The following is a 23,682-nucleotide window of genomic DNA, read 5'->3' as shown; positions in this document are numbered from 1 at the left end:
AAGCAACTGATACTATTGCTTATTTAAAGTGAATTTGTTGTTAGCAGAAAACAAAAATGATTGAGCACAAACAAAACGAATGGCAGGTAAGACACGGTGGTGGGACTGGTGAGCTTTAGCTGATGTGCCTCCCACCCCCAAATAAAACCGTTCTTTGGGCCTCATCGGACTTTGGGCCGGCTCTGGGTATGCAGCGTTCTCCAGCGAAGCAACACATGGCATCTGGGTGTCATCGGGCTGTAATTACCCAGCTCCCCATGTAGTTTACCCATCTGCTGCGGCGGCTCCCTCCACATATGGGCCGTATGCTCCTATAGGACGAGTAATGATCACCTTCTTAACAAATCTGCTGTGAGCCAAGACAACAGCAGGACTTAAAAACAATGCAGGCCAACTGGGGGTCTACGGGCGGAGGGGAAAGAGGGTGGGAAGATATGGTGGTTAAGCAGGAACTGAAAGGTGCGGCCGGTTTGAAGGGAGGTGAACGAGGGTCACACTCTGACACGACTGTTCAGGTCGCGATGTGGACGAAAGTGTGTATTTTTATTGCTGGATGAACAGTTTTTTTCTGAAACTGGAAGGTAAAAACATGCCATAGCTACATAAATACATGTGTGGAGAGCTTAAAGCACACACATGCACACGCACGCCCACACACCTCAGCTCAGGTACCAACAGGGTTGAGTCTTACTTGGCGGATATTGCATCAGAATCAGTCTGGGGAGGAGAAGGCACACGAAGCAAAACAAGGCGATCACAGGGCGCCTCCCGATTTGAACGTGAGAATCAACACAACCTTTACATTGCTGTCCACTTGTCCAATAGGATTCGATCTCAGTTTAAAGGCTAAGTGAGGATAACTGGACCAGCATGACAGAGGTCATGCTCCAGGCGGTATGTTTGTGGACATTTTATGGCCCGTTCCTAGAACTGGTCTAACTTTATCATTGACTCTCCAGTTTTTACATCAGCTGTGCTGGGGTTGTTTTCCACCATGGCCTGGTTTGTGTGTGGGGAGACTCTCCTGCAGGGAACAACTTTAGGTTTGTTGATGAAACGTGCAAAGCAACGGCTTTAAGCGGGTCGGCTGGGGTGCAGGTGCCTTGTAACCAAAGGTTGCTCCTCTTTAGGTGACTTTAGCAAGATGTTTTGGGTTTGTTTGTGAGACAAATTAGTCACTTCTATGGACATGTCATTAGATTTGAATGTTTTATTGCTTCAGGTCAAAGAAAATTACATTTACTTCACCAACATCAGAAGAAGAACAGGCAAATCCATCAACTATATGTTAATGTGTTAGTTTTAAACCATCATATGAATCCGATGATAAGCATGTTTAAATGTTGTTTAAAGGTTTTTAACACGACAAAAAGAATTTCAACATACTTTACAACAAAAGTGTTTATGTTATATCATAGTTGCATATATTTCAGTTCAGTCCATTGTGATTTTATTTGATGCAGTCTAAAATTCAACACCAATAAAATCAGATTAAACAAATAAAATTAAACCTATCAATAGGGCTTTTTTTTTTTTTTAAACTGCTAATGTAGAATTTAAGTTGAGCTTAGATGATTTGGTAAAAAGTGTCAAATTAAACATTCTGCTAAAACTTAATTTAAAATGATGTCATGGCTGGAGTCCAGGGGTGGGCAACACACTTAGAATTTTATCACAGTATTTTAAGGTACTATTTATAATTGTGATAACAATAAAAGTCACAATAAGAATGATCTATCACGTCTTTTTTAGGTAACTGTATGCAAGCAGCAGCATTCATAGCACCACAAACTAAAACTGTTCTTGAAAAACATACCAAATCGAAAGATGGTTCTTCAGAAGGACAATTATTTAATTGTGATTTATATCATTAACTGCAGTCAACGAGATTTTTGAATTTACAGACATTTATTGTTGCTCTTGTGGACAAATAGTAAAAATGACATTTGAGTCAAGTTTTTTTTTTAACATTAACTGAAATGTATCAATCAAAATCTGTGTCATGACAATACATTTTTGACTATAAAAGATAAACAATCTGATAAATGCCCACCACTTCTGCAGGCTATAAGAACATTGTGTAAAAGTAACTAGCCTTGCAAAGCATCACTAAGGTAAATAATTTAAGCTTTCCCAGTCCAAGGTGCTCTACATCAAAAACAAGTATATCAACAACACAAAATACAAGAAGCAATGACAAAAGAAAAAAAAAACTTCATAAACTAAAGAGACGACTGGAACCTGGAAATGCTAAACAAAAAGGTGCTTCAGACTTTGGCAGTGAAGCTTATTGCAGAGGAGAAGCAGAAACGATAACTGAACAAAGAAATATTATTCAAGTTTCGTCTTCAGGGATTTAGCACTATTAGCCCTGGATGACAGCAGGGGAGGACTGCGCTTTCTTCTTGTTTGCTTTCGCCCTGCCTTTACAAAACATTAACCCTCTAGGCCCCGAGCGTGCGATCTCATTTACCTTAAGATACCCATGTGAAGAGGAAGCACACCTTGAAGCTTTAACAGAGCCAAGTGTCGGCCAAAAGGCAGCTGATAAGAAATCTCAAGCTTCAAGACAAAAGGTCAATACAGACTGAGAAATGAAAGGGCAATGTCATAAAATCCTCTTATAGAGCTTGGAAACCTATAAATACTGAAAATGTGAAACATAAATCATAATCTGTCCTTCCCTTGTTTCAAAAGCAGATTAGAAAATTTATAAAAGCCTTTTTAGCCTCTCTGGAAATAAAACAGGAGATCAGCATCATATGGATGATAATGACGATGATGATGTGTTTGTGGATATACATTATCTGATCAGTTTTAACAAGAATATTCCTGAAAGGTGTGTAGCTACTTGGTGCAACCAAAACATCACGTAATTGTGTTAGCCTAAGAACGTTCCTGAAGCACCAAGTCTGTGAGAGAAGAGTCATTAAATTAGCAACTAAAACCAGTGCAAACAACAAAAAAATTGAAAATATATACTTAAAAAAGATAATCTGCTATTCTAAGAGAATTACACTGAAATGCCTCCAAGTACGGTGAAGAAATGTGGATCCAGGAGCACAACTTGTTCAGCCTCCTCCGTCTCCCCAGAAGGAGCAAATAATAGATTCCTTCACCAAGTGTTTTTGTTTCTTCTTCTACAGATCTGACTCATTTTTCTGCCGTGTGCATAACGCCATCAGAGCCAGACATTACAAATGGATTACAGAGGGGAACAGAATTTCTTTTTCAGTGTTTATTTTATTAATTAATTTTTTTAATGAATGCATGTGTTGCAGACATTGTACTTCATTTAGACTCATTCATAGGCTCATACCAGGTGAGTTGTAATAATATTTTGAGATTTGTATGAATATAAACAATACAAAGAATTGTATTGTATTGCAGCTTATTTTATAACCTATTCATAGAGTTACACGCCAATGTATTTAAACTATCTGCATCATCAGTTTTTACCCAATTATGTATAAAACTACCTATTGATGTAGTGCAATTTCGTCACCTTCCTAAAGTCATTTTCTACAAAAGCAATTTCTGGGGGTTTTTTTATGTATGTAAAAACATACATTTTTTTTTATGTATGTAAAAAACGTCAGTGAAATAATTTATTTCTTGGAAAAAATGTATGTTTGTTTCTAACAGTTAGGATAATGTATTTTAAGTTGTTTGGTTCACGTTTTAAGATTTGTGTAAAATGATTGTATTTTATTTCGGGTCAAACTATTTTTTTTGTTGAAGGTTATCGCGAGATTTGCGAAAGGCTGCGAGACTTGAATAAACAGAGAAGGAGCAGAAACCTGGAACAGAGCTACGTGTAGCAGCTTCTTGTCTCCTGTAGCTGTCAAGGTATTCTGTAGTTATGTTTGTAATATTTTGTAAATTTATTGGTTATGGTGTTTTAATTACTCAATATTTTAATTTAGAGTGGGACGATGAAGAATTAATCTGTTATAGACCTCCGAAGTGACTGTCTGTAAATGTATCTATGTCAAAAGCTTTTGTCTTTTATTTCTATAGTTTTGGCATTTAATAAAGGATAGCCGTGCTAGTGTTGTCACTTTGGAGCTACAATGTAAAATATCTTTTGGCAAAAAAAACTTGGGCCATCATTTTAGGAAGAAGGCCATTTGGATTAGTAAAACAATTCTTCTCTAATGGGTATGGAACCAAAACGGTTTCCAGCCAAGGGACCCACATCCTTGTAAGTCCTTGGAATGAACATTATAGGAAACAGTGCAGCATACCGATGCCACCGGAGAGGCTTATAGGAATATTGTACACTGTTCAAAAAGTCACTGTAGAATTCCCAGTAACTTCCTGGCAGCAGGTTTTCCAGCCAGTTACTGTAATGTTTATACTAAAAACAGTGCAGTAACCTAACTGTAGTCCCATACTGTAATTTGTTTTACAGCAACCTTACTGTAAATTTTTTACAGTAACCTTACTGTAAATTTTTTTACAGTAACCTTACTGTAATTTTAATACAGTTTTACTGTAATTTATATTATAATAGCATAAAAGAATATATAACAGTATTTATAGTACATGGTTATCGTGATTTCATCACATTTTTATAATAATAAAATTATTGTATTCCTGTAGTAGAACTTTTAAAAAGTACTTAAACGGTGAAAATCGGCCCCGCCAACAATGACTCTAGCCTGTTAAAGTTCGCCTCCAGCCGGTAAATATCCCACAATGCAGCTGTACATTTAAAATTTACAGTACAGCTGTAAATTTCCGCACATGACCCAGCGGTCCAATCACGTCCCATATACTTTCCTTACGCATTTCAGATCACAGTAAAGAGCTGTATTTTCAAAACCCAGCCACCTTACTGTATTTTCATGCTGTAGTTTTTACAGCCATTTGTTACAGTGAAGGTAAACAAAATTATATTCCCTATTATACTGTTATTATTCACATTTTAAATTTGTGGTAAATATAATACAACACATGTTAATATTTATGTGTCTCACATTAACTGGAGAAAGTTTTATGGTCAGCAGTGTGATGATTGACAGAAACTGAGCTTGAAGCTGTTGACAATAGAATAGAATGGACTTTATTGAAGACCTCTGTTCCTCCTCTTCCCTCTTCATCTCACTCATAATATGAATGAGACAGACATGTCAAATCTGAGTTTTTCATAATCATAAAGAAACTTTCATGTCTTACACTCAGCTACCCTACAGGAGCTTTGTAAAGCTTGACAATCGCCTAGGGAACAGTCTGCTTCCCTACACGACAGCAACCATTCCTGGCAACTAAATAACGCAGCAACGCATGCCGCATTAGCAAATTCACAGCAACTGTTTGGCTGCTGGTGATGAGCTTGTTGTTGTTTGTATTGGGACGGAGACGCAGTCGATTCAGCGCGACCCGTTGATGGGATAACACGTGTTTAGTGACAGTGCAAACACCGGGTTTCATCCGGCGGAGTCCGGACGTTGGACCCAAAGCCGCCGACAGTCCCCCACGTCTTGGTTTCCATGAAAACATCTAGAAACGTTTCTCTTCACAATTTAATTCATTGTTGCTTCAAAGACTGGAATTGGGCCGCTCAGGCCGGCATACAAAAAGTCAGACTTGGGTCACGTCTGGGCAGGAAAATTATATTTAGTTGCATTTGTCTGCTGTCTGAATACAGCAATAGCTGTGTGAACTTTCAGATCAACATGGTAAATTGAGTGATAGGAACAGAAAACACTCTGCCAGGATAGTAAAATCCTGGCAAAAAGTTAAAAACTGTGAGCTGACACAAGCTGAACGTTTTACACAATTTAACTTTTAAAAAAACCAGCTAAAGTTTACACCATTTATCCCATTATATATACAGTATCATAAGGGCCACATCATGAACAGTACAAATAGGTATGCAATTTTCTTGCTACTCCAAACTCATTTCATTTCATTTCTATGCTACTGAATAGACCAATTATATTCTGTTTAACAGAGGACAAAATGAGACGAGGTAAAGTTGAAGATTTATGAATTTTCATTTTAAACTTCATTGGAAATCATTGTGAAGCTCATTCAGTTTATGAATACATTAAGAGTTTGGGGTTTTTTTTAAAGGCAAAAATCATGCTTCATATATATAAATATATGCTTCATCTATGCCATCCAGTGTAAGTGACTGCTTGCTTGTGTTGTGCTAAGATCCAAACACAGAGATCTGAGTCTTGTCTGGATTTAAACAGCTGACTTATGTCTTGAACTCTAAATGCATAAACCTTTTTTTTTCCAAGTCCAAAGTTGGAGTAATTTAGTCTTTAGTGCATCTCTTATTAAAGTAGATGCTCTACTTGTCCTGTCTTCCTAAATGTCTGTAATTATCATAAATTCAACAAGACGCCACATCTGTCACCATCTGTTGTATTTTCCTTCTTGATATAATTTTATGCAAGGTTAATTATCCATGTTGTTGGGCTGTGGGAGGACAGAGGAGAAGCTACTGTGTTTCCTGTGTCATTTAGCTGGAATTTGCTGTTCCTGAAAAGAAAAGAAAAAAAATCCGTGGTTGTTGAAAGCTGCCATGCTTGATTTTTCGTGTAACAGTTCCAGCTAAAGTGCTGCTACAGGAGCAAACGAGAGGCTGAGGAGCAAAACTGACAGCTCAACGATTAACAGAAAACTTGAGTACTTGATTTAATTATCTGTTTTTCTAACACAATGGAACTTAAATAAATCAAATCCACAGTTTTATTCTGATATGCATTTTCAGTAAACAATCCAGAGAATCTGAAGACTTTCCAGGAGCAACACAGAGACTTTCAGAGGTCAATGAGGACGTTTAAAAAAAAAACTAAAAAAAACTGACTGTAGCTCAACCTGTTCTGTCACAGCACCACCACAACAGCTCTGACTGGTGTCCCGGCCAGCATGAAACCTGCCAACAACTGAACAACTGGAATGGGAGGAAGCATCGACGGGTAACCTTAGAAATGCTTACTGGCACTTTTCTCCACCATTACAAAAACAAATGAAGGAATTAATATACTTTATTAATCCCAAAGGGAAATTCACAACTTTCAGTACAACCCGTCCAAACGTTTAGACCGGTCACTGAGACTGCATCCCTTCACCCAGAGGGGAGGCGCCACCCTTTAACCAAAGTAATGTGGTAATTGCAAAAGAAAAAATTTTATTAATTGCACTTTTAAGGATGACATATTTAGTCAACCAATAACACAGAAACACAGCTTTGTTAAAAAAAAAAAAAAAGACAACTTTGCTTTCCATTTAAACTGGAAACATGTGCAATTAAAAAGTAAAAGAAGGAGCCATCCACATGAAATTGTCTATTAATGTTTTAAAGTGGTCAAGAAGTTTTGCACATTACCGAAATTTTACATCTTACACCTTTGGTTCAGTTCAATTTTGATGGGATCTTTAGGCTAAAGCCTCGAATTTTAGCCCAGTGTTTTAAAAACGGATGACTTTAGGTTATTTTGTTGATCCAACCCAATGTTACACATGAACTGACCCAGGGTGGGCTCAGCAAAACAAAATTGGGTCACGGGTTTGACCTGGACTGCTTGGTTAGGTTTTCAACGCCCCCAAATGTTTAGGGTACTAAAGTGTGGATTGAATGCCCATCGCCTTGAGAGATTAAGTAAATAATACATCAGTTTTCTACACTTTTTAACCCTTTCAGTGGAGAGACATGAAAGGATTAAAAAAAAAAGCCCTGTAGAGTAAGAGCACATAAGCTAACGGTCAGAGGAAGCCAGTGTACCTTGAGAGAGAACGCACTGAGCACACAGAAAGGCCAATGCCAGCGTTTGAGCTTTAAAACCTTGAAACCTCACTAAAGTTTGGTGGGGTCATTGCTTAGTTCAAAATTGTAGCCTGTGAAAATAATGACAAACCTTCTCAAGACCAACCCTGGTGAAATCAGGCAAACAGAAATGTGTCAAGAAACTGATTTATTCAGCCGTGATTCAGAAAACTGACATGTAACTCATGCCTGCTGCTGCATCTGATTAGTTATATTGAAAAACTGGCCTCTCTATCACACTGGTTCTGTCGCCTGTAGAGAATCTGACTGAGCGCGCCTCTTATTTTACTGAGAGTTGTTAAATAAATACATTTCACTGGTCAAACCCTCTGAGACACATCTATCTAAAACAGGAGCTTTAAACAAAAGCTAGGCTTGTGGTTTTTTTCAGTTCTGTTCTAGCCTGGAACCACCTAATGAAATGATTTCCTCTTCTTGTATTTCTATTCATGCAGGTGATTTTTCCCATAAGGGAACAGGAACATCTGACCAAACACCCAGAACAGGCAGCAAGGCTTGAATAACTGCTAAAAAAAATCACTACCAAATGGAGAAGTTGTGTCCATGATCAATCAAATGAGCTACTTTTAAAGTGGTACTTGTTTGGACCTTCTAGCAACATCCTTCAACACAAAAACATGAATTACTTTTAGTTATGCAGCGGTGAGTCAAGATCTAAAAGTCACTCAGAGACGTGTTTCTACAAAAAACAGTGTGGAGATTTAAAAATCATCCAAATGTGGGCATCAATCAGCACAAACCTGTTAACAGATACAGGTAGAAAATTCAGCATTTTCGTTTTCGCAGCTTTTAGTGTAAAAGCTGTTGTTTAACCACTTTAAGTTGTTCTGGTTTTTTCATTGTAATTATGTGGATACTGTTGTAGAACCTTGCATGGTGGAGTGCTAAAGAGCCTGATCCCAAATATATTTAGTCTGTTTTTGCTTTTTTGTCACACTTACATTTTTCGAATCGTCAAACAAGTATTGGATTAACATTAGAATAAAAAGCTGTTTTCAAATCATGATTTAAATATTTACGGGTGTTGAAGCTATTCAAACAAACCTGAAAAAGTAATTGACCCAGAATCTAATAAGTAATTGTGTCAGATTTAACAATCGTCAATGGCAACAACTGCATTAATCAGGTCTGGGGTCGGCTTGTGAAACAGTTCTCAGTTCTCTAAATAATTGTTGTTAATAGTTGTTTAATCACAATTAATTCATTATTTAATAAGGAGGGCAATTACTATTTCACTTAGGGGCAGGTTGGTTTGGATAGTTTATTTTCCCCTAAAGAAATGAAATCATAATTTTGAAAATGCTTTTTGTTTTCACTCAAGATATTTTTATCCGTTATTAAAATTTATTTCATGACCTAAAACCTTCAAGTGCAAGGGAAAAAAATATCAATACATATTTAAGGGGACAAATACCATTTCACAGTACTGCATGATACGCAGTTTGACACAACTGCTTTATTTACAGTAAAAAATAAAAAAAGTTCAAATTGTAAAAATATAAAATGTTTAAACTGAGGAAACGGCGTGTAGTTTTTAGCTATTTGAACGTTTTGCTGATGGGAGATAAATGCAGGGTTGTCAGGTTGAAGCTCGCGTCATAATATGGCTTCGGTTCTGTAAACAAGTGCGCCCTCTGTAGGAGACAACATGCCCCTGTCGTCATTTAATTTAGAGATTTAAAAAAAATATAAACAACACAGATAGCTGATTGGTAATAACAATAAGACAGGGAAAGAAATGTAAAATGTTTTAAACTAATTAAGGAGAATGTAGATTGTTGGTTTGTTATTTAGATCCACACAACAGGAAGTGTCAGTTCATTCTTAGTATTTTTATCCACCACTAGGTGGAGCTCTCCCCTACTGGGTTTCTCCTGTGTTAACAAGTGAACGAAATAAAATCAGAAAACATTTTTTTTAATGTTAAAAAAAAAGTTAAAATAATACAGAACACAAAGTAATGGAATTAGGGCGATGGTAGCAATCATTACCTCCACATATAATAAGCAACATGACAATTTATAAATAAATATGAAGCTGTTAGAAAGATTTCGAAGGTATGAAGCAATATTTCTGGAGGAACAAGGTCAGGACAAACCATATTTTCATCATGGGAGAAGTGAAGGTGGTTGAGGAATATAAATATCTCAGTGTTCGCCTGGACAACAGCCTGGACTGGAGATGCAACTGTGAAGCCGTACAAAGAAGAGACAGAGCAGACGGGACTTTGTGAGGAAGCTAAGATCATTCAAGGTTTGCAGCAAGATGCTGAAGATCTATCAGTCTGTTGTTGAGAGCATCTTGCACCTGAGGTGTAAATGAAAAAGGAGTAAATGTCTTAGGGGTAGACAAAAAATCTTTGTCTACTCCTAAGAAAAAGAAGAAAAGGGATCAGGAAACGTGTCTCATTTAAAAGAAACAAAAAAAAATCCCTCTGGAATGGAACAGGATCACAAACTTAAAACAAATCAGGAAAGAGTTGACTAAATATAGCACTTTCAAACACATTCTGACACACTAACACAAGTCTGAAATGACAGTGAGTTCGAGGCCACTTGCCAGCTTACGTCACGTTTCAGTGGATGTTTAGTGGCTGCCCTGTAGCTGCTCCAGCTCACTGTTACAGTTAAGCTGCCAAATGCATAAGAACCAAAGTTCATATAGAAAATAGAAAGAAAATGAACAAATCACAGGAAACATCTGCATTCCCACCACTTTCTTCAACCCTTCTGGTGGCCGAGAACAGCAATAATCAAACATTGTAAATCTACCTCATAACGCTGGTCATAAATATTCTTATGTATTTATGACATTTACAGCCAGATAATAAATCAAAAAGAGGACAACCCATTATTTTTGTCAGACATGCAATTTCTCATTGAAAAACTGAACCATCATTTCAGGAACATGTAGAAGATTTTCATTTCAGACACAAAGAAGTTTCTGAAACAACAAACTAAAAGTAGAATTTCAAATAAAGGCGCGTCGCACAGCTTTCGTTACAACAATAACCCATCAATTTAAAATAAGTAAGTTACTGTTGCCTCAAAGAGGTTCGTTCATAAAAACAAACTTTAAAATAAGGACTTATGAAGGAAACAAAAAGTAATATGTATTCTGGTTAGAGGTATACCCATCAATCAAAAATTTTAAACTAACTCACACTTGATTGGTAAAAAAGAAAAGAATGGATTTTTTTTTTTTTTTTCTGTTCAGCTCCAGCTTAAATCAGAAAGTCAACATATTGGTCGTTAGTCACACGTTTCTGGGCAAACTGAATTCTAATTCATCTTCAAAACTGACAAAATATCTCATAAAATAGCTTTAAAACCCGATTCTTTCAGTTAAATGCTGTTTCTGTAATAAAACAAATGATCCAGTCTTTAAAAAACAGTTCCATATTTATTGCAAAATATTTTTGTACAGAATTCAACTGAAAAAGAACCATCAACAGAGGAGGAATGGACAGTAAGGCCAACATCAGAACTCCGAGAGTCGAACTGTACAAACACAGACAGTAACATTTTGCTGCTTTAATTAAGAACTTTTGTACAGAAACCGTTTCGCCGCGCTCACAGCAAGACTCCTTAAAAAGGAGGAAAGGAAATTAAAACAATTTCACACATTTTTTTCTCTTAAACATTATTGCCTCGCCTGTAAACCCATCAACTCAGAACACCAAAGGACAATCTTTAAATACTGAAACTTCTATAAGAAACATGTCCCTTGATTGATAATGTCTCACAAAATATAAATATATATATATATATATATATATTATATAAGTACATATATAGTTGTAAAAAGCTCAGAACGGCTCACGTTTTGGGAATGAGAGTAGCGTCTTCTGTCGTAGAGGTTCAGCGTGTGACTGCTGAAGCTAGAAGGCTAACACCACAAACAGAGAGAGAGAAAGAATACGTCCGATCCGGAGTCGAACCCGACGCTATGCTTTGTTTCGCTTTGTAACACACCGCTAGAATAATCTGCCCCCCGTCTGACGTTGAGGGGGGGTTGGGGTAGAAGAGTGCATCTGTGTAGTAACGGGCGTGCATGTTCAGGTTCATGTTCATGTTCATGTTCATGCACAACCTCATGCGATTTGGCACTGATGTAAAAGTCATTTCCTCATCATAAACCACAAGGATATCCTAGCTCTTTTTTTTTTTTTCTTTAGACGTTTTTGTTTTTCTTCACATATTAAAAAAAAGGCAGCGTGAGACAGGATACATTATCTCCCCTACCAACATTCAAATGTACATCTTTAACATTGTCTCTCCCACCGTCGGGGAGACACTGAGGACATTAAAAACCCCTCCTGTCTCTGGAAGTTCCAGATAAAAAATAAGAAAAAAGATTCAATTAAAATTAGACTAGATTTGTTGTTGTTGTCGTTGTTATATATGCATAAGCCCTTCAAAGAAAACACAACATACAAAAAAAAAAAAAAAAAAATTTTAATAAAACGACGAAGCTGATGTACAATCCAGAACTCCAGAGGAGGAAAAACGGGGCGGCTTGCTTCTGAAATACTCCACTGGTAAGACAAGATGTGAACCTTAGACAGAAACACACAGACTGTGTGTTTGTGTGTGTGATTACACATTGCACGATACACCTGATAAAAACTAACAAAAAAACAAATAAAAACAAAGCATGAGCCTCTTTAAATAGGGGGAATCCAGTGAAAAACCCTAAGGAGCAGACCAACACAATCAGACATGAAGTTGTGTGGAACCTTCTTATATTGATTGGGGATGTTTGGACAACACCTGGCACCAGCACCCATCCTGGACAACCCAACCACATGGAAACAACCCTAAATACATGCTATGACGCATTTCAAACCGCCTTCGTAGTTGGTCTGCACTCATTGCATCTGCAGTAATTCCTACTGTCTAGACTGTTTTACCATGAGGCCTGATGATGACGGGAGTGTCATCATCAGTGCTGCTGGCTGTGTGACCATCAAGATTCCCACAGAAAATAAAAACCAAACTCGCTCATCTGCAAGGTCCAAGGGGCTCACATTCACAGACTTGGAGAGGTATTGTCAAAGCATATAGCTGAGCGGTCAGACACAGAAATGACCCCAAACTGACCTGAGCCAATTTCACTAAAAGAGCAGAGTTACTCAAACTGCTCCTGGATAAAAAAAAAAAAAAAAACAACTAAAACAAAAAGCAGAAATAAAAACCATCATTCTATAAATCTTGTTGCCCTAATCAGCACAGTTGTTGCCAAAAGTGACAAAACAGATGCTTTGTTCTCTATAAAAAAGATTTTCTTGGTTAAAAATGTTGAATAGAATCAATAAAAGACGCTCTATCACAAGTCGTGATTTTTACAGATCAGAGGTCATCAGCCAGGGTAACAGCTTATGAGGTTCCTCCTCAGTATTTTATATATTTTATATTTTTGGAGCTGAATAAGGTCAACAGATTATGAAATAACTCATGAAAAGCTCATATAACTTTCTCAATTTTTCACATTTATGCAGCATAATGCTAGTAGCCTAATAACGGTGAGTGGAGCAGCTGCTGGCCGCCTGCAGACCCTCAGTGCTGCGCTTATGATCAGCTTAACTCATCATAAGTATGAAGCAGAAATAACAAAAACATGAAGAACTGATATTAATTTCAACTGTCATAATGAGTGAGGCCTATTTTCTTGTGAACCAGAGAGAATGTGTGTCAATATGAGATTTCTAGTATAATTTGTGAAAAGGAAACTTGAGATGCTTCAGACTAAAAAGATAATCCATGTTAATCCAGATTTGGATCCAGTTTTTTTTTTTTTTTTTTCATTAGGAAGAGTTTGCACCTTCTCACTTCTTCATTTTGTATGTTTTGAAGGGAAATTGAAGTCTTTTCGCAGAATCTGCTCCACAACCGTCCACATTTCAACTGAGAATGACACGTTTTGTGTTTATTTTAGTCATTAATGCCAAAATCTATTTGTTTTTGTTACATTTCCTCCTCTTGGTGATCCACCAGAACAAATCGATACAACGCACTGTAATGGTGTTGGTGAGAGAGTCTGGGAAAGGGCTCCTAAAACATTTATGGATAGTCCAAGTGCTTCCAAGATGCAATACCCTGAGTAGCAGACGTAGGCTTGGGTTAAACCTCAGTAGAGACAAAACACAAAGATAAACAAGACAAAACACCTTTCACACATAAATAAAACTTTGTAGTCAAAGGTACATTGGCAACCACAAGCGTAACCCTAGAGTAAGACAAAACCCTAGTTTATCTGTGACAAAACAAGTCGTTTTCAGCTGGATAATATGCATAAACTCATGCATATATAGTGTCTGTCTCCCTTTGCATATAGACAGAAGTGTTTTGGGGTCTGCATAGAGAGCTTTCAGCTATACCCTCTCTCTGCAGAGCCTTACATTGAGAATTAAGAGATGGATGTAAATGAGAGCGATGTACTTCACGGGCCAAGGAGCGCCAGGACAACAACCGATCTCTGTGCAGACATGTAAACAAAAGAGGCCAGAAAACCACAGAGGATGATGGGTAACAGACATCCACTTAAAGCAGCAGAAGGGTCGGACAAAGTACAACAGGAAACACGAGGAGGACCCCCTCAGTTGCTCCTTTATCAATCAAGAGGATTCAAAATGGAGGGAGGCGCCACGTCCACTCTGCCTCGTGCGATTCCTCAGAGCCTGTCCTGCAGCAGGAATTTAAATTAAAGCAATGTTCCTCCGCTGTTCCAGATGGAAATGAACCCAAAATGTAACGGCAAACTCTGAGCGATCTACAGCAGCGTCTCTTTAGAAAAAAAGTCGAACGAATGTTTGACCGCCGCTGGTGAGGTGCGGCGGCCAGAGGCTAGAGGGCACGAGAGCGGCGCAGCTCCGCAGCCCTTCCCGGGGTCCGTCTCTGGGGTCTGTGGGCCGGCGGACCCAGGAGGACACAAACCTGGAGCTCAGACAAACAACTGGATCCGCTCCCGGATGGTCTGCCTGCAGATGGGGCAGGTCTTGAGCGCGGCGCTGCAGTCGATGCAGGAGGCGTGGCCACACTGGAAGACCAGCTTGATGTGGTTGTCGATGCAGATGGGGCAGGTGATGCGCTCCTCCATCTGCCTGTAGCGGGACTGCAGCTGCTCCAGCAGGTTGTGCTGCTCAGAGTTCTCGGTGCCGGGGCTGCAGTCCACCTCGGTTTGGTCTGCGGAGTCAAAATCATTGACAATGCCCAGTTTTAATCCAGAGTTTTACGTGTAGTTGCAGTATTATTGTGCAAGATGAGACTGGTCGGCTGTTTGTTGCCACTCCATTCCAGGAATGGACAAAAGCTAGCTCCGAAACGTTCCACACACCAGAAAATAAAAGTTTCTAATCTCCTCTTACCTTGCCGTATTTTCTTGGTTATTGTGACCTGACATTTGATGCATTTCTTCATGCGATGTGCACATTCTGTTAAGACAAAACTAGTGTTACTGACTACAGGGTTTCTACAGGTTTCACCAACTCAAACTTAAGACTTTTTATGACCATTATGAAAGATCCTACAGGCCTGTGGCAGTAAACAGTAAATCAGTTAATACCATAATAAATTAAAACCAGCTCCATAATTTCCATTTGCATGATTTATTATTTTCTGTTTTTTCTCTCTTTCTACCAAAAACAGGATGAGTCTCAACTAACCCTTTTATTAAAGTACAATTTTGTTTTCAGAGGCTTCATAGGTCATTTTATTTGTTGTTTCTGTTGTTTTGTTTATTTAATTTTGGATATTTAAAAGGTGTTCCAGTTAAATGTTCATTAAAATTGAAAGTTTATTGATCTTTGAGAATGTCTTCTTGCATTTTTTTATGCCATTATCATTATATTACTTTATATTAATTGAAAACTGTCTCAAAACAACATTATCATTTATTGCAATAACTGCTGGGACAACTTATCGTCCAGCAAAATGTGTTATTGTGACATATCTATCTCTATCTCCACAGAAATGTACAAACTTTCTCTGGCCATAAATTTATATTTACCCATCATAGATGCAAAAAAAAAAAAAAAAAAAGCTAGCTAGCCAGCGTGAAGATGTCTGTGTGACTCAACCTTTTGCCTGCCAGAAAAATCCCATGAGAAAAATAAACATACACATAGAATATACAATTAAATAATTCTGCCGAGACAAAACTTAAGACACGTGATTAACAAATTTAAGGTAAATTTTAAGGCCTTAATAGTAGATACATAGATTTATGGCTTTTTAAGGATCCGCAGTCAATCTGGAATACATAGAAGACACTCCTCCCGACACCCCTCACCACCTCAGCTTGCAGACGTACCTTCACAGGCCACGCTGTGCTGGCAGGGGCAGAACAGAACCAGCAGAGCCAGCTCAGAACAGATGAGGCATTCACTGGGACCGGCCGGTGTGGGAAAAACCAGGTTGGTCATGGTGTTGGGCGTTGTGTGGACCCGCCGCAGGCTCGCGCTGCTCAGGCCCTGCCCACATGTGATGGCCTGCAGGCGCTGCAACCTGAACGACAACAGACAGCCATAAGAGCTCCTCTGAAATGGCTAACACGTCAACATAAAAAAACTACAGCTTTTTATCTAAATCAAACTCTCACATGGATTTGTTGTCATAAAAAATTTTCTTTATGAGCTACATTTCATTCCTAGCCTGTCTTGTACAATGTTTCTGCTTCTTGCTATCCAATGAAAATGTAATTTTTTTTGGGGGGGGGGTATTGTTAATTTTATACTCAAACCAAAATAACCTCGTCGTTGCCCTGTAATCATAGCTGACTTCTATGCCAGTTTTCTGAACACGTACCTGTGCTTCTCAGAAAAGTTCTTAATAAGCTGCATCATGGTGCTGTCTCCCACCAAGTCCAGAGGACTCTTGCCCTTGTGGTTGGCGTAGCTGATGTCAGCACCTTCCTGGGCCAGAAAACAAGCAATCGCCATGGCGACGTTCAGCTCGGTGTTCCCCAGGAGACCCGAGGCATTCAGCTGTGGACACAGAAGGAGGAAGACGAGAGGATAAGGAGAAGGAGGACGGAAAGTCTGAGCTAAAACCATTATGATAAAACCATTATAAATGAGATTGTGTTATTCCAAGAGGAAATTCTAAAAACAAAAGTCAAAGATGCAGGAGAATTGAGCATAAGAGAAGTGTAAGAAGTTCAATGAGAGTCATCCAGATTTAGACGCTACATAAACCCACATCTAATCAGCACAGAAGAACTCCCAGGACAACTCATCTGCTGACGGTGGCCAAAACAGCCCCGAGCACTCAAGTCTAGCCACCTTCATGGCTGTGTATGGGTGGGTTGGTGTGTGTGTGTGTGTGTGTTGGCTCAAAGCCCATGATGCTGAGAGGAGCTGCAGTGTTAGCAGTGATCTGGAGCGGTGAGGATGTTCTTTTAAATCATGAAATATTTACACCATGTAATGGGACAGAGCTTGTGTGAAATGTTTCACATCAGGGGAACAACAGAAGGTTTTTTTCTAAGAAAAAATAATAGAGTTTGACAAAGGGTTGCGTTGATGCCTCTGAAATACAAAAGGGACAAACATTTTGATGACAGTGCAGTTCTGGTCTGCACAATTCTACCAAACATCAAACTGACTCCATACTTATAAAGCACACTTTAGACACAGATGAGTCGGCTATTGACCGCAAATGGATGATCAACACTAATCACCGACCAGGCTAGTCGTAAACCCAAAAATCTATTTTTTTCCGATCAGTGAACACACCATAAATAAAGACAACTACATCGAACAAATATCACCCCTCTAGGTGGATGCTGTTATTGAGAGAAGAAGATGAAAAGTTAGCTGATTTTAGCATCCGACCGTTCTATTACTACTAGCCATGCTAATTGGTAGCATGGCACAGACAAAATGCTAACTACATCATATTTGTTCTAGTAAAACCCTGTTTCACAGCTAATGCTCACACGCAAACACTGTAAAATTACTTCTGGTTCTAATTTAATTAATCAGTGATGACCCTACAGAATATATTTTATTACTATTCTTATAAATTCTCACGCTAAAGTTTGTAAAGAGAAATCTGAGTCAACTAACACTGGAATTTGTAGATCAAAGCTTCAAAGGAAAAAGAAAATGGGAGATCAGAAATTGTCCACAAAATTGATCAGAGTATTTCTAGTCTTCCATAATGGAAACAGCTCAGTAAGCACCACAGACCTCCTAACTAAAGCTTCATCTTGGCTTATTTCCATTCTTGAATTTCCCTCTAAATTTATTCCCAATAACGCTGTGGATCTCGTACAAATACAACCTTTAAAACAACAGAGCTGTCCGTGACATCATCTTTACTTCAAGAAAGTGAATCTTTTATGTTCTGTACCCATATTTTTACTTTTATTAAACACTGAAACTATAACACATTACTCAGGTTATATTTAGCTCCACTTCTCTGCACTCTAACTTTATTACTGTCTCTTAAGTTAATCTGGGTTCTTGCGACCTGCTTGCACAATGAACTGAGGTCCTTTTTCCTCAGATAAATCTGTTCCAAGCTCAGCCACATAAATCCCCATTTTACCTTCTTTCACCTTTCATCCTGCTGTTTACCTGGAACCCAACTAACAGCTTCGTCCTAAACATATCCCAGGAGACTAAGCATACACTGTAACATTGATTGGTTAAGGTCTGTTGCCTCACTGAGTTTCTTATATGTTTCCCAGAGCGTCTTTTTTTTTTAATCTCACTTGGAGACTATATTTATCTCTTTAAGGCTACAAGAATTAGATGTTTCTATTTTAGAGTAGATCAGCAACGTCTGGTTAGGTCTTTATTACTTTATTTAGCTTATGTTGACTTATATAGGGGTTATTTATTTATTTTTACCTCTTTGTTTTGTAACTGTCACTTCAAGTTCTTAACTACATACTTGGTCATTTTGTTTATTTAGATAGATTCAGGTATTACACTTCAAAAACACAAAATATTACTAAGTTTATTTGGTGTAGTTTCTAGGGCAAATATTTAAGTAAATTTAAAATAAGACGAAACTAACTGACATGTCATTTTTAAGCAAATAATTTTGAAGGAGCTTGTTTTAAGTCAACAATTCCTTGTCAACAATAAACAAGGAATGTAAAATATGAATTTCTGTGCTCGCATAGCCATCATCTTCTCGTAGCTGAAAGTAGACATAGCGAAAAAAGAATTTTTATTTTAATTGTATTTTTTAAAGCAAATGTGTTATCTTTAATCCAGAATTTACCAATAACACTTCTTAATGGCATAAAAAATATTGGTACACCTACAATGCAGAGCAACTGATATTTTCTAGACTTGCGCATTAGTTCTACTAGCACCATGACGCTTTAAAAATATAATCTACATCCTAAATATTGATGAAAAAGAACAAATTATAAGTGAAATAATCTCCCAGTGCAACTTGCACTTTGAACTTTGTGATTTGAGGCCTTTGGATGAGTTTCTGTCCAACAATGCCTTTGTAATTCCAAGTAGAAAGTAACAGTAATCTATCATTTAATAAGCCCACCCTCCATGTTTAGATTCCCCATCGGCCCTCACCCTGCAATAGAGCGACGTGGACGAGCAGCCCTCGCTGCCCTCCTCCGTGCTGCTGCCCCCTGCTGACGGGGTGAGCATGACGTTGGCCAGCTGCGGGCGAAGCAGGGCCACATGCATCGCCGTGTCACCGTCCTCGTCCTCCATGTTGACATCGGCGCCCTCGTCCACCAGCAGCTGCACCAGGTCCGTGTGGCCCTGTGTGACGGACAGCTGCAGCGGTGACTGGTTTCGGTTGTTGCGGATATTGACATCACAGCGCCCCTAACAAGAAACAAGACGAATGAAGTGCTTTTTTTTTTTTTTTACATCAAATGTGGATTTAAATGAATAAATAAAAATGAATACTAAAGAGGCGACACTGGAGCTCTTATTTCTGGCTCACCTCCTTGATGAGGACCTCGGCAACGTCTCTGTGGTTGTTGAGAGCAGCCAGATGAAGGGCAGAGAAGCCGTCTTCCTTTTTAACGTCCACCAGCTGTCGAGCTCGGGCCAGGATCTTTTCTGTGGCCCTGAAGACAAAATGAACAGACAACTTGACCAGTCACAACTCAGATTATACCCATTCAGAAACTATTCGTAAGCTGGCAGAGGAAAAACCCAGAAAACACGACATGTCTGTCAGATTTGTATGTATTAAAGCAACAGCAGAGTACCCAAAAATTGTACTCAAATAAGAGAAGCACTACTTCAGGTAATTCAACATAGTTTTACTGAAGTAAAAGTAAAAAGTAGCCAAAGTACCAAAAAAGTATTTGGTAAAAAGGCAACTCAAGTACTGATTACTGATAAAAAGAGCAATTATTTTATATTTATGTAATATCAATTATATAAATCAGACGAACAAAAGAATGAAGTTATGTGGACATTTTGATATTTTAAAGATTAAAATGAAAATAATATATATAAATAACATAGTTACAAAATCAGGCAAAATGAACTTTTTTTCCAAATTTCTTTCAATACTAAACATATGAAACTAACAAAAACTGCAGGTGTGCAGGTCTGGTAAAATTTTTGGCTAAAACAAGCTTGTTCATTATTCAGTAAGGCTACTCACAGTGGTCAGCGGTAGAGTAGCGGTACTTCATAATGAAATTACTCAAATAAAAGTTAAAAAAAACACAGCGCACTAAAAATAACCCTAATAGTTTGTTTTTTTTTCAAAAAATTACTCAACAAAATGTAACTGAGTAAATGTAACTAGTTACTACCAATCTCTAGTCAACACTTTGAAGGACTATGTATAATTTTCCCTTCACTACAAAATGAAATATTAGTTTCTGCTTGAATGCATCATTGAAAATCCCAATAAAATACACTGACATTTACTGTTGTGAAGAGGAGAAGTTTAAGGTGAATTTTCTTTATTTTGTGACCTTTTTTCATACATTTGATTCAACATGGAGTTGTTGTTTTGTTTTGTTTTTTTTTCTTCACAAAAGCACCGTTGTGTACGTTTCATTATTCGTTTACAAAGCGCATAGTTTTCATAACAAGAAGCCCTCATTATTATAAGTCGAAGTTCCTGACATCTGAACAGAACAGCAGCTGGTTCAAAAGCTGCAAACAAGACAATCTGAGCAGAAAGTGTGCTCTTCAACATGACTCGAGACAAAGTCCCAAATATTAACCTTCCTGTTTGCCATCCATCAGGATTAGTCAGGTTGCGGCGCATTAAGCTGAATATCAGTCTGTTTAATTGCAGAGCGTAATGAGGCCTCAGTCAGTGAAATGAGACCATCGCAACTTTGTTTGCAGTTTATGCAGTGCAAGTCTGGGCTGCGCCGTTTGAATACCCTCTCCTCTCTGCCTGAGTGGGCTTTATGAAATGTGAAATTGAAGCCGACAGCCTTAGCAAGCGCCCAGGAAGCTGGCAAATCACCACAGAGGCATTAGTGTGACATGAACCAAAACTTCTGGAGGAAGTTGGGTTTAATTTACTGCTTGCCTCTGCAGGATTTTACTGTGTGGAAACACTGATGGCACACACGCTGACAGACGACCCTGCCGTCCGTTGTTTCAAAAGCGAAGAATAACGAGGAGAAGGGCGGAGAGCATCGGCTGATGTACTAAGACCTCTGTAGAAACAGCTTTTACTAACATGATTAATCGATTATAACAACTCCTTATTCATTAGTTGCTCACTGCGAATGCATTTGGAGGTGTGGGCTGAACCCGTTTGTAGCAGAGTCAGTCAGATGTGACTTGGATTGCCTGTGTGATTTAAAGGCATCCAAAGAAGACATTGCCAGAGGTCACAGCTACCTGCATTGCAGATCTGTAAGCTGGTGGTCCAAGCGCTGACTGAGCCTCTTATACAGCAGTTCCTGCTTTCCACGTCACAGTCAAAAGATTAAACTGCTCAGGTTTTTTTATTTAATGTGGCCACTCCTGTCTGTACCAACTCATCCTCAGTTCTCTGCTTTCACATTAAGACCTACGTAGTTGACCATGAATGAATTTTGAGACGTTTTGGTATGTGATCAAAGCTCAGTGAAAGCAAAATAAATTCAAAATGCAAATAGTTCTGAGTGAAGTGAGTCCATTCAGACTCACGTTTAAACTAAACTTATTTTGTGTATATAATATATTATGTGAAATTATTAATCCTGACTGTCATGCTATGAAAATATTTGACAGTAGATGGAAAAAGGAGTGATAAAGAGAGAAAAGTAAAGTTACAAAAGGGAGAAACGTCATGAAGTCAAACCAGAGCGGCATCTCTTCTCCAGTATAAACCGTTAACCCATTATCTAACCCATTTGTGTCTTCAGAAGATATCTGGCAACATGCCTTGTTCCTTCACTTTCCCAGGCCTCCCTGTGAACTTGGCACATAGCTGTCTTTTTCCATTTCCTCAAACAAAATACATAGACTGATAAACAATCCATTTTTGTCTTTCTGTCACAAAAAACAGATGTTCACAGCTGCTCTCTGAAATAACTTCAGTTTATGAATTTGGAAACAACCCTCAATTTATCTGTGCAAGACAAAACATCAACAGATTAACAGATTGTTTTAGTTTGGGGTAAGTGTGGGGTTAAGTGTGAATCACATGTTTTTCCTAGTCCTTTTAGGTCAATATATTAAAGAGCAGATATAAAAGATCACTGTACAAATGATGGCAGTTTTTTTCTACTGGGTTTAAATATGGAACTTGCAAAATTGAACCAATCACTCTATGGATGACTCAATCGAGACAGATCTGGAAAATATGCGTTGTATGTCCTAAACTGTTCTAGACCAAGTTAGGAACCCTGTAGCCATGACTACAGCTCACCATAAAAACAAATGACTAATTCACACAAAACTTTCAATATTACTAAAATGTATTATTTATAAAAACTCAGACCAGCGGAGATTTGAGAAAACTCTGAATTGGTGTTTGCTTGTGTACTAAACTGAAATTTAGGGTGGCGCTCATTAAAGTCTGCCGCAAATAATGCGTCAGCATATCCCCATACTTAATTTGATGTAATTCTCAATCAACATTGTGTTACGTTTGATCAATTTTGTATTCTAACACGCTATTTAAAAAAAATAAACCTCCTGGCGCCATGTTTAATTCCTAACAGGAAGCTGTGGTTGTTTTGAAGCAATCAGAGTAGCTGACGTAGATTTTAGCTTTGCACCACACCGCCCCCTATGGGTCAGGCATGTTTAAAACACCTCTTTATTTTAGTGGGTTCATGTGGATGAAAACTTTTCTGAAACGGATTCTGTGTGCACAATATTAGTTTTTAAATGACACGGCGGAGATATTCTGTTGGCTACGTGTGTACAAGGTCTAAGAGTTATCAAGTTTGATTTTGTTACAAACCTATGTTTTATGACTCTTTCCAAACTGAGCAGAAACACTGAAGAATTAAAAAAAAAACACAGTTAGCTAACCTAACAAAGACAAATCACTTAAACTGAATGAGCCTTGACCTTTAAATGTAATGTATACACACACACACACACACACACACACACACGTGTGTCAGTGTAAGTGCAGTGAAGGACGTTTGATGATACATGAATGAACTAGTAAAGAGAGTCATTCCTGAACACTGTAAATCATGTCTCTCTTCATAGCGTGAAGCAGCTGGTGTCAGGCTGAATGAATGCTGAAGACTGCAGCCTGAACTCAGAGACCTGAACACACGACTCGTGCCAGAGCAGACTGAACATTAATTAAAGAATTGCCTGCAGAGGTCCCAATTCTCCTGCACTGTTCTTGCTCACTTGCAAGTTGTGTCTTTTATTTTGTGCACATGTAACTCTCCTGTACAGATCTGAACGGAAATTATATTTTTAGAACAATCAGGAGGGTCCGTATCTT

At 38.3% G+C, this 23,682-nt stretch overlaps 1 protein-coding gene across 4 annotated transcripts in view; it reads right to left on the bottom strand.

Annotated features, from left to right (window-relative positions):
* Positions 1-11,189: 11,189 nt before the first annotated feature.
* mib2 (MIB E3 ubiquitin protein ligase 2) overlaps positions 11,190-23,682 on the bottom strand; it is a 51,033-nt gene continuing 38,540 nt past the window's right edge. For all 4 annotated transcript variants that reach the window (XM_028015831.1, XM_028015841.1, XM_028015820.1 and 1 more), the window contains 6 exons: positions 19,741-19,867; positions 19,359-19,619; positions 16,612-16,790; positions 16,118-16,311; positions 15,174-15,239; positions 11,190-14,991 (listed from right to left, as the gene is read on the bottom strand). In XM_028015831.1, the coding sequence (XP_027871632.1) occupies positions 14,750-14,991; positions 15,174-15,239; positions 16,118-16,311; positions 16,612-16,790; positions 19,359-19,619; positions 19,741-19,867 (1,069 nt within the window). In that variant the 3' untranslated portion in view covers positions 11,190-14,749. The remainder of the gene's footprint in view (positions 14,992-15,173; positions 15,240-16,117; positions 16,312-16,611; positions 16,791-19,358; positions 19,620-19,740; positions 19,868-23,682) is intronic.

Source organism: Xiphophorus couchianus, chromosome 1 (genome assembly GCF_001444195.1).
Source record: "Xiphophorus couchianus chromosome 1, X_couchianus-1.0, whole genome shotgun sequence".
Taxonomy (NCBI): domain Eukaryota; kingdom Metazoa; phylum Chordata; class Actinopteri; order Cyprinodontiformes; family Poeciliidae; genus Xiphophorus; species Xiphophorus couchianus.
The sequence above is the reverse complement of the archived record's forward strand: the minus strand, read 5'-3'. Positions and strand labels throughout refer to the sequence as shown.